General features: G+C 35.4%; 1 protein-coding gene across 2 annotated transcripts in view; it reads right to left on the bottom strand.

Moving 5' to 3' along the window:
- The window catches only part of LOC150099077 (activin receptor type-1-like), a 201,119-nt gene that overhangs the window by 80,230 nt on the left and 108,037 nt on the right, over positions 1–12,852 (bottom strand). For both annotated transcript variants that reach the window (XM_090404904.1, XM_090404905.1), the window contains exon 4: positions 6,514–6,731. In XM_090404904.1, the coding sequence (XP_090261030.1) occupies positions 6,514–6,731 (218 nt within the window). The remainder of the gene's footprint in view (positions 1–6,513; positions 6,732–12,852) is intronic.

The following is a 12,852-nucleotide window of genomic DNA, read 5'->3' on the forward strand; positions in this document are numbered from 1 at the left end:
TTTAATATTGTGATGGAGGTGGTAACAGAGGAGGTGAGAGAAGATGCGCCTTGGACAATGTTGTATGCAGATGACATCTTGTTGTGTGTAGATTCAAGAGAAGAAGCGGGAACTAAACTGGAAAGATAGAGAAAAGTACTGGAAGAGAGAGGTATGAGACTGAGCAGAAGTAAGACAGAGTATGTGTGTTGCGCAGTGGGTGGCAGCCAGGAAACAGATCTGGAGCTGGAAGGAAATGTCATCAGGAAGGTGAGAGACTTTAGAACTTAGGTTCAACAGTGAAAGAAGATGGAGGAGCTGAGAAGGAAGTGGGATGCAGGATACAAGCGGGTTGGAGGAACTGGAGGGAGATGGCTGGAGTGTTATGCGATAAGAGGGTGTCGATCAATCTGAAAGGCAAAATTTATAGGACAGTAGTGAGGCCAGCTATGACATATGCTATAGAAACTGTGGCCCTGAGGAAAAATAATATCAGCAGGATGGAAGTAGCAAAGATGAGAATGCTTAGGTGGATGTGCGGTGTGACCAGAAAGGATCGTCTGAGAAATGATTATGTCAGGGGAACAGTGAAAGTTACGAACTTAGGAGCGAAAATACAGGAGGCAAGGTTGAGATGGTTTGGTCATGTGATGAGGAGGGAGGACGAATATGTGGGAAGAAGGGTCATGCAGATGGATGTGCAAGGAAGGCGGAAGCATGGGTGGCCAAAGAAGAGATGGAGGGAGCTGGTAGAAAGAGGACTTGAAGATGAAGAACTTGGATGTGGTGACAGCCCAAGACAGGAAGGTGTGGAGGAGACTCATTACAAACAATGACCCCACTTAAGTGGGAGAAGCTGCAGAAGAAGAAGAAGAAGAAAGCAGCAATATGACCATGGGAAAAGAATGATGAAGGATTATGACTTAAATTATCAACAGGAGTGGCATACATGGTATATGTGGAAGAACAGCAAGGATTATCTGCTATTCTGGTGGTAAGTGGATGACATGTTAGGGATCAGTGCTAGCAAATGTTTCTGAGAAACTCTTCCAGAATGGAAAAGATGGTCAGAGGAATTAGAAAAGGGAAACCAGTTAAAGATATGAAATTAAAGTCCTTAAGAAAGATCACGTCACCTCTTGCACAGCTATTCTGCAGAAAATGAAGCTTCCGATAAAATTTCAAAGAGGTTAGAATGATTATCAGAATTCTGGCAGTGATGGACAATAGCAACTGAACGCAACAGAAGAGTGTAAGAAAATTTTGAGGGATAAAAAAAAAAGGAATTTAGGTTTGGCATTCTCTGGTATGGGTTTCCAGATTTTACAGATGTGCAAGTACAACCTTAATAACAAGGATCATGCAGGAGTGTAATTTAGACAGTTGCTGATGTAGCTGCAAGATGAGTTCTGAATAGGAAGTCAGGTCTGGATGTTTGTTAAGTAGTGGAGAACATTTTATGCTTACATTTAGATCACAAATGTTGGTAAAATCAACGTGAAAGGTTTCTCTATTACAATACTGCAAATAACTAAAACTAAATGTTTGTTATTTTTCATGCAGCTCAAAAAGAAGAACTAGTAGGAAACTACAATGCTAGACAATGATATACATATCTACTATGCTATCTATTATACAGAGCATCCAGTTTCCCACCTCATGATGTGGCCTAGAGAGGACTCCAAAGTATCTTTATAACTGGACTCCATCCAGGAATGATCTAATACTCTATGTTGTCACAGGATTATGCCTCTAGTGGTTGGGAAGCCGCCTGATGCATTACCATCAAGTTCCATCCTATGTAACATCAAGTAAAACTCTGTAGAACTGCAGCATCTTCAAATGGAATTCTGTATCTCTGCAGTCTGTCATGTCTGCAAAGGAATCCACACTGTATGTACAAAGATGGGGTGGGAGGGGTACAGAAGAACATAGGTTGAAAACTTTATTTTAGAGCCCAAACATGTGAAGGCATCCACTAAGTAAGATGGTAGTGTTTTCATCAGGCAATGAAAGTCATTTACTGTCCAGGGAAAAAATTTTCCATGCTACAGCAACTAGACAGTTGTTTAATTTAACTGGGAAAGACCGTATTGTTATCCAACACCATTCCAATTAGTGGCCCTGATGTATGCTTGTACTACCAAAGTGCATCCTTCAGCAACATGGGGCTTGTGGGAACTCAAGTGTCTGTGAAACATTTTTAAAGTGCCAGATATTGAAGAATCGAACAATCTTCAAATTTTTTAGTGTGCAAATGAACCCCACATCACCAGTTATGGGTTACTCCCTTCTATCGCACTAGGCTAGTAGCCTGAATTCTTTTCTCAGGTGACATTCAGTTATTCATTTGATGTGTTTCTAATAATTTTACATATTTATGTTATATTTTTTACATCTATGATGGACAACATAAATAAAATGAAAAAGATTTATAACTTAGGAGTTAGAGATGATAAAGGTGACATGAAAATGAGAAAAAAAGATATTCTTGAAGTGTGGAAAAATTATTATGAAAATAAGCAGAATCATTGAAAATGTCAACTGTCTTGTGAATTGAGAACCTGTGGAACAAGTAAAACATTTCAGCTACTTAGGCATGATTTTTAGTGAAGATGGTAAATTGAATATAGAAATAGACAACAGAATCAACATAGCTGGTATGGTAGGAAAACTAATTTCTGTCTTATTCATATGGAATAAGAGAGAAATTAGCCTGAACACTAAATTAGCTGTATAGAAGACAGTGTTCAAACCAGTTTTAACTTATGGATCTGAGAGCTAGGTCAGAAGTAAAACACTTGACCAAAGACTAGAGACCACAGATACGAGAGTCCTGAGAAACATTAGAGGTGTGGACAGATGGCATCAATGTTAATATCATATTAAAAATGAGAATATTAGGAAAGAACTTGACATTGTCAGCATCCAGGAATGCGTTAGCAGAGCTAATCTCAGGTGGTATGGTCACTTAAACAGAATCGGCGAGAAAAGGTTAGCAAAACAAGTGTTCTCTGCCAGGTTGGCAGGAAAATGATCCAGAGGAAGACCAAGATATAGGTGGATTGACACGGTACAAAGTGACTTAGATGATAGAAATGTAAGATCTGATAATGTTGGAGTCTTGACAAGTAACAGACTGATTTGGAGGAAAATTGTAGATAGGAAGTTAGTAATGATGTAAATTTTTCGCGTAGTACTATCATATCCTGTACACCCCTTTAGGATACATGGCGGGAATTTGCTAATGATGATGATGGTTTATCTTTGATTTTTATTGTGGGTCTTGTAGAGAATTTTGTTAATAGTGTTTTGGCTGTAACCATTTTTTAGCAAAGTATTGCTGATAACTGCAAATTCATCTTTAAGCACTTGTTCATTGGAGCAAATCTTCAAAGTCCCGTTTTTTAGACTATTAATGACATCTAGTTTTTGTGTTGGGTGGTGGTAGGAGTTTATGTGTATATATTGGCCAGTATGTGTCGGTTTCTGGTAAACAGTGAAGGAAAGACTGCCAGAAGGAAGACAAGTGTACCTAGAAACGGAAGTGTATTCTGCTTTTCGATCTCAATTGTGAACTATATGCGTTTGTGTTGTTTGTTTAGGTGGCTAAGGAATGTGTCTAGTGTCTGGCGGCCATGGGGCCAGATCGTGGTTGGATAGGTTGACCACGTTAATTTTACCTGACGGTGATTGGTGGCTCCTGTTATTTCTTGCTTCTTGTTGGTTGCTTATGTTCAGTGTAGAGAAATTCAAAAATGTCCGTTTGTTTTGTCGATCTTTTAGTTTATGAAATTTGGATATGGGATTTTCTTTCTTAGTTTAAAGGATATGATTCGCCGAGTTGTCTGTAATCTTCTCGAGGATAGCCCAAATATTTGTGTTCAAGTAACTGGAAAGTTCAGATTTTACATTTTGTACCTGGTTTTGAGTAAAGGCCAAGTTTTTTCTAGTCGCATGGATCTGTTCTCTGAGTAACACTTTCTTAAAGAAATAACAGGAGCTGCCAATTGCCGTCAGGTAAAAGTAATGTAGTCAACTTATCCAACCATGCCTTAAACAAAGATGAACTCTCGCTATTCAGCAAAGGTTTAAACTTTACCGTAGCACCCAGATCGATGAGCATACTGGATTTTATTGATAATATTGAAAGAGGCTTAAGATTCATCCCAACTACCATACAAGACAAAATACGTTTAGAAACTGCCAACATTTTAAATGTAAATTATAAGAAAACAATACCAAGCAACTTAAAGAAACACGAATTAACAGCAGTGAAATCACAAAAATCAAATCCGGACATCATAATAACTAGAGCTGAAAAAGGCAATGCCACCGTTATTCTAAACCAAACCACATATGTAGAAAAATGAATCTGCTAGTCTTGGATAACAATACAAATCAACTTGTTAACTATGATCCTACCAATAGAATAAAAAAGAAAACTGCGAAGCTACTTAAATCAGTTACTACATGGCCTGAAGATACAGTCAAAAAATTACTTCTGCATTACGCTGTTCTCCCAGAATTTACGGTGTACCAAAGATACACAAACAAAATACACCACTCTGGCTGACAGTTGAAGGTATAGACAGCCCGAAATATCATCTAGCCAAGAAATTAGCGTCAACACTCAAGGAGTTGGTAGGTCATTCCTACTCCTATATCAGAAACACAACAACACTTCATAAACATAATCAAACATATTACATTAGAAAAAGATGATTTATTAGTCAGTTTTGACGTCTCTGCCCTCTTTACAAATGTCCCAATCAATGACACAATCCTTCTTTTACAGGACAAATTCCGTCCAGATATCATAGCGCTTTTTGCGAATGTACTACACTCTGGCTATTTTGTGTGACAAAACACTTTCTACCTACAAAAAGAAGGCACAACCATGGGCTCACCATTATTCCCCTCTATTGCTAACTTTTATATGTAACATTTTGAACAACATGCTCTAGATTCCTCTCCTTTAAAACCCAAAGTTTGCCTTAGGTACGTTGATGATGTTTTCATGATCTGGCCCCATGGCCGCAAGACACTAGACACTTTTCTTAGCCACCTAAACAAATAACACAAATGTATACAGTTCACAATTGAGAATGAAAAGCAGAACACACCTCCGTTTCTAGATACACTTGTCACACGTCTTCCTTCACTGTTTACCGGAAACTGAGACATACTGGTCAATATATACACAAATTCCTACCACCACCCAACACATAAACTAGATGTCATTAATGCTCTAAAAAACAGGGATTTGAAGATTTGCTCCGATGAACAAGTGCTTAAAGACGAATTTAAAGTTATCGGCAATACTTTCCTAAAAATTGGTTACAGCCAAAACACTATTAACAAAATTCTCTACAAGACCCTCAATAAAAAACAAAGATACACCAGACTACAATAAAATTATAACCATTCCTTACATTAAAGGGACATCAGATAAAATAAACAGAATACTACAGAAATACAACCTCAAAGCCACTTTTAAACCTCCTGCAAAATCAAAAAGCTTACTCAACTCATCCAAAGACCAGCTCCCTCTGCTGGGACTATACGGGATTTATTGCACCTGTAATCTACCATATATAGGGGAAACAGGACACACAATTCCTATCAGACAAAAAGAACATAGACGACACATTAAGTATAATAACTATGGTCAAGCTGGCCTTTCTGATCATGCCCTGAACACTTTACATAGCACTGACTGGAAAAGTACCAGTTATTTACATCATACCAAAACATGGTATGAACGTAAATTTAAGGAAACCTGTGAGATTTTTATCAACCACTCTAATCTGAACAATAATGATAGTCTAAAAATCCCATGCATATGGGAGGCACATATTCTAACCAATTAACTTTTCTCCCTAAGAGTTAACTATAAACAGGACTGTAGATAATCCAGAATCTTAAATCTAATATAACAATTGTCATGTTAAAATTAGGACATCATTGTTACTGTAAGAAAACTATCCATATGAAGGAATGTTTCTCTTATGTTATCTTAAATAGAATTTAGCTTTGATGCAGTTTCTAAATAATTAACTGATTTTTTTTTTTATATTATATATATATATATACATATAAATTTTTTATTTTATTTATTTTATTTAAAAATTTCTTTTTAATATTATATTTTCACTAGAGGTCATGGCAGTAGAATAACTGTTGATCAAATCATTGTCTCTTTAGCATACTGTGTCCTTGTATATACTCCAGATGATGACCTTAATATGAAGGTAGAAATGCTGGGAAATTAAAATAGTTATTTATAACTCAGTTGTAAAGTCCATAATTTCTAAAATGAATGCTGATCACCGTGCAACACTAAAAGAAAGGATCTTCTCAAGATGCTGTTGTACTCTGCATTTCTCAGTGGGTGAATCATATCAGAAGTAAAAAAAGTCATGAGTATAATAGTATCTTCAGAGAATGATTCAGTCATGGGCTATAAAATACTCATTTCCTACACAAAACTTTCATAATTATATAAAATGTAAAGAGTCTCAAATTACTTACTCTTAGTGTGCTATCTCCTGCAGCAGTAGCTCGTAGATCATCGTGATATATATGGTCCATGTACTGATGATTTACTAGAGCAGTAATACGCCTTTTATGCATTCTCCTCATTAACAGTATAGCAATTAGTACGATAACCAAAATGGCAACAATAGGACAAAAAATGGATAACAATATATGCAAAAGGTATTCTGAACTTGCTGAATCTTCACCTGGAGCTATCAACAAATGCAAAAAATATAAGATTATACATTTTTTTTCTACTTTTGTCCATAACACATTACTAGGTAGTTTGTTAATCAATATAAAAACTTGACAAATATATTACTTTATGTATTATATCAACCTTGAACAACGTACAAATAAGGGGTAACTCGTTCTAACAGGTTTGAAAATCAATGTCTGTATAAAAGTACCTATTGAAAATCCATGTGTGTGTGTGGGGGAGAGACAGAAAGAGAGAGGGGGATTTCACTGATTTCTGAGATTTATAATTTTGGACAGAGAATCAACTTTTAGACAGTACCTGAAATATGAAAATGACATTATGCAACAGGAATGTTTGAAAAGGAAGGGCACTAACAGATAATAAGTTTCTATGGTCGGAATTGTCCATAATATTATTTCTAGTATGAACCACAAAGAGAAAACACTAAAAAATTGTTTATTCAACAAGTTTCCTATGCTTTATCATCTTGAATATAATATTTTAATTCGAAAAAAAATTTACATTAACAGATTGATTCTGAAACAAACTACCGTATTTTCCGGTGTATAAGACTCACCCAAGAAATTTAATACAATTTTCTGAAAAAAACCTCACAGGCTACTTTGACTGTATGTGTACGAATCATTTTTGTTGAAATGGAAATGCCATTTTTCTGATTTTCTTGCACCCATTTCAAACCTTTGGTCTCTAGTTCTTGCCACTTCGCAATTTTACCACGTTCCGCGCGCTTTCCATTACGCAAATTGTACAAAATTTTCTTCTGATCATGCCAAGTTCTAATCATTTTTTCTGTAGGCGGAGGTCCAAAATGTCTTTTAGCTTCCCTATTCTCGTGTTCTTCCGCATATTTTACAACCTGCAATTTGTAACTTGAAGTACATGAATGTCCCCTGTTTTTTTCCATCACTAAAATTTATGGGGAAATATCAAACTGAACACAAAATATCTCAACACGTCAACTCAATACTGATAAACATCGGTAACTGATTACTCGGATAAGATATTATGAAACTTGAATAGGGACTACCCGTTCTTAGCCAATGACGCGCTAGAAGTCATGTGAAGGTCACGCATCAATTTGATTGCACCATTAACCGCCTACAAAGATCTTGGAACATAAAAGGGAGTGCGTATGACTTTGAAAAGAGGAAACAATCTTTATCTTCATTATATAAGACGCACCCCATTTTTAAGATGAATTTTTAAGGTAAAAAAAAGTGTGTCTTATACACCAGACAATACGGTACCACGTATAGCATTATTGTTGTTAAATTGATGGCACATATCATGCTGAGATTTCAAATACATAGCTCATTGTTAAGAAGCACTATGTAATGTCTATCATAACTTAGTTCCCAGCTTCTTAGGTCTTATGTATGCTGACGATAAGACCAATTTTTGGCACACTGTGTCATTTCACAGTAGCTTCTTTGAATTTATGAATATAACTGTTGAATTCAATATACAGCATTCTTATATGCTCATCTTTTCTATACATCATTAATATGTTCTTTCATATGTATCTCTCCTGAGCGTCCCATCTGTCCAACAACGGATACTGCATGTGCACAAAATTTTATGTACACCAGGTCATGTATGTGGTGAATGAGGTTGTCATGATTTCAGCATCACAATGACTTTTTTCATGAGTATGCAGATGACTTTTAAGTTGTACTGCTTTAACAATTTGACCATATATTTTTCAATGTAAAGTAAAGAAACTGCGCTATTGAATTCTACTTTTTCTTGTGTATGTGCCAAAACAGTTGTAAAATGTAATTGATAGTTTTAAGATTATAGCTATTTTTTTTTTAGGTGCACTTCCCTGAAATCCATTTCTTGTTCACTTTTGTTATTGTCACTTGACATAGTGTATGTTCTATCTTTGAGTGTATTTATAATACATCACACTTCTAGGCAGGATGATGGCATGAAGTAGAATGTAAATATCTTCCATTGTTGAATTTTTATATGTTTATCTATCTACCGTATTTACTCGAATATAACTCGCCCTTGCGTGTATCTCGCATCCCTGATTTTACTTTACGAAAAAATAAATTAAAAAGTTTCGTATATACCTCACACATACAAAAAAAATAATTAAAAACTTTAAGAAATAGTGAATGTTGTTATGGCAGTTTCAGATATTTTGGAATTCGATTGAAGAGAATCAGCATTTCAACTCAACAATCATCAGCCATAAGATTTCAAAGATAAAGTGATGGATTTTCATTGCTATGTGATTCAACTAAGGAAGATCAATAACTATATGTTATCACAAATAGCCAATGCCAATCAAACACACCTCAATTTTGAAATGCCACACCAAAATGGTAGTCGGCGGCAGAGGGCATTGGTGTTAGGTGATGAAGGTTGGTGGGGTAGTGAGACGAGGAGTTGTAGAGTAGATGCCTTCCCTCGATAAGTCTTCGGACTCCCTGGAGGTGTGATGTAATAGTAATAATAATAATAATAATAACAACAATAGAAAATGGTGAAAAAAAGTGCGATAATGCGCACAACTGGAAGTGAAAAATCGCGATGCACAATCATGCTCTCAATTACTGCAGATGGAAGAAAGTTACCTCCTTACATATTATTCAAAAGGAAAACAATGTCGAAGGGGAAATTTCCCCCTAGAATTCATGTAAGATGTCAAGAAAAAGGGTGGATGGAGACTACAATGGTTCAAGATTGGATTAGAACAGCTTGGGACAAACGGCCAGGGACTCATTTCGATACCCAGTTCTCTTGTGCGGGATAGTTTACATGGGCCATTAGGACCTGAATTAGTAAATCACTTTCAGATGTAAAGACTGATGTGGCTATTATTCCTGGTGGTCTTACACCTCGTCTTAATTTTGGGGAATAAAGTGCTAGTTATATTCAAGTAAATACGGTATTACATATATATCCTTTAATCAAAAAGTGAGAAATCATATCCTACATGAGCATCATCACCACATATCTTTTCCACCAAGACTGAAATCCACAGAATCAACTCCCAGCTGAGCAGGGCAACTGCATCACAATTCACTTTCCAACATAGAAGTAACATCACCGCTCTTCCTCCCAAAAATGGAAGAAGAAAGATTTTTCCTGCTATTTAACAGTGTGAATTATGATCATCTGTTACTTTCATGTAAATGCATTATTGTCTTATAGCACTGCTATTTTTGCGTAAGTTGTAGTATCATGTTATAATAACTATTATTGGTATGAAAAGTGCAATATCTTATAACAACTGTTATTCTCATGAAAACTCTGCCAGACTGCAGAGAACCAAAGGCAGTTAAATCCTTGTACATAAGTTTTTTTTTTTTTAAATTCAAAAATAACAACCCCCCCCCACAGTAAATGATAGTCGATTTTGATCCGTTACAGAAGGAAAATATCATCAACATAGCCATATTTTGGGCTTTGTGTGGTATTTTTCAACAGCCATCATTTCAAAGGATCCTATTTATATCTGCTAAGTGTGGAGAAACTGAAGCTCCATTGTAGACCTTCTGCTTCTTCTTCAAATTTGAAGATCTGTCTACACCATGTTTGAAAAGGTTAATAGTGTAAGATGCAAAAAAGTTCTTCGACAATATCATGTCTTTTCTGGAAATGCTGGCAAGAACTTATGTCCAAACTCGTTAAAATATCTGTTTGATCTAAAATGATATTCTTATTTATTTTTTATAAAATCCTTCAAATTTTTGATGTAGATCACAATGCATATCTAGTAATTTGGTGAGCAGCAGTGCCACAACCTCGATAGCTGAACAAACGAACAACACTAATCACGTGGTCACGTTCCCAGTGAAAGCCTGGAGCATGCGCGTTGAACAAAAGAGTGTAAGAACGCTTCTTTGACACATCTAATATTTGAAAAATAAGTGATGTAAAACCATCAAATAAAATTACAAACATCAAGGTTATCGATTAGTAATAGAATTCTATTACTAATAGAATCAACTAATTAGTAATAGAATATCTAATATACATTTGATTCAAATTGTTATTTTATTTTTTCGCTCATGAAAATCAAATCCCACAGGCGGGCTGCACAAAATCGCATTGCGGGGCCGCATCTGGCCTGCAGGCAATGCTTTGGACAGCCTTGATGTAGATGATGTTTTTTCTTACATATGAAAAAAAAAACTCCATCTTCTATATATAGAAATTTTGCTAAATAATCTTGACAGATATGTAGGAGAATACCTGGCATCTACAATCAGTCTTAAGAGATACCTTCGTTATGAATTTTAGATGCATCATAGATCCATGAGATGAATGGGTGTTTGAATGTGAAGGGATCAACTTCTTCAGGCCAATTACAAAGGACCTTGATTAAATCATCTGTTTTATTATGAGTGCTCATGTGGGGTCATTCCTTAAAGCATCTATATATTCTACTATCACTGAGAAGTTCCCTTATTTTGTTTTGATAAAGTTCAAGATGACAACAATAACAGAATCAAGAATTGTGTTGCATTGCTTTACACACTTTTTAATATAACAATGTTTTTCATTTATATTTATGCTGGAATGCTAGTTAAAACCATCATTTATAATGGTTTTAACTAGCTTAATGGTATTAAGCTGGTAACCTTTTCTATATACAGTGAATGATATTAGAGTATTTAATATATGAGTATGAAAAAAAAAAAATTGCAAATAAAACTTACTATGTGTCTGCTAGTAGACAGACTATTCCCCAACATGTTATATCAAGCAAGGAAAGTCAGATAAACAGTTAAATATAATAATGAAAGTTTTACTAGATTTAGGGGGAATTCCAGGGTACTGGAAAAAGGGTAATGCCATCCATAAAGGAGGGTGAAAAAGTGATGTGGGAGAACTACAGGCCTGAAGTTTTCCTGGTAAAATAATGGAGTTCTGTAATGGATAGCCTGTAGGAACATTTAAATACCAAAAAAGTTATAAATGAATTGCAACACTGTTTTGTTAAAGACACATTCTGTTAATCAAATTTAGTTACTATGATGCTGTTCCTAAGAAATTAGATTTAGATCATAATTTTAGCATCATATATTTGGATTTTAGTAAAGCATTTGATACTGTATGGCATGCTCGTCTCATTTGTAAACTGAAGAAATATGGCACTGAAATGGGTTATGGATTCTGGTAACCAGTGGTATCACTGGGATCAGTACTGGTTCCAATGCTGACCTCAATAATAATGATTATTAAGGGTTATTTCTACAGATAATAACCCTTAAATGTGATATTTTGTAAGTCTTGGGAATAGGAATGAAAGTAGCTGGTGAAACAACATTTGACTGAAAATGTTCAAATATGAAAGTGTAAAATTTTTAATAGCTATGCTGCAAATTCAATAGGCCTGGCCAGAAGGATAAATTCTGAATGAATGGAGTAAAGTTCCCATAGTTCATCATCAGAAAATTTCTGATATGTACTCTCAAGGGATGTACAGGGTATTATGATAGTACTACATGAAATGCTTACATTATTAGACAGAATATGTGAATGAGCACAGTAATACTCTCAAGCTAACATATCCTCTAGAAACAAAACTCCTTTATAATGAAGTCAGCAAACAACATAGTATAGAGCATAGATGGCGAACCTATGGCACGCGAGACCAGAGGTGGCACGTTTCAGAATTTCGCTGGCATGTCAACGATTTACAGGTGATATCCTTTTTATATGCTTATAAATTATTCAAGCTTTTTTTTTTTTAATTGTTACAATATGTACAAGTTAAATTTTGTTTTATACCAGAGAGCAGCTATGAAGACAGCTGCTCTCTTTTGAGCAGCTATCTCGTTTGAGCTGGCACAGGAACTCGCACATGCATTATATGGCATATTTCAATTTGTGGTAGAATTTTATTTAAAGTTAGCCTTTGTGATCTGTCATAATGACATCAAGAATTTCCAATGCAATAAAACAAACACTTATTTCATGTAATTGAAAAACTGGACAAGAGTTTTTAGTCAGATACTGTGTTTCCAGTGCAACATATGGTTTAGCTTGAGTCTATACAGTGCAGTTTCTGTGAGAAGGGACATGTGATTCATTAGTTTTAATTACAGCTGTCTCTAATAATTGCACAGACTGCAAAAGCCTCCGTACCT

This window comes from Typopeltis vanoorti, chromosome 15 (assembly GCF_054136105.1).
Source record: "Typopeltis vanoorti isolate ZY-2024b chromosome 15, IOZ_Tvanoo_1.0, whole genome shotgun sequence".
NCBI lineage: Eukaryota > Metazoa > Arthropoda > Arachnida > Uropygi > Thelyphonidae > Typopeltis > Typopeltis vanoorti.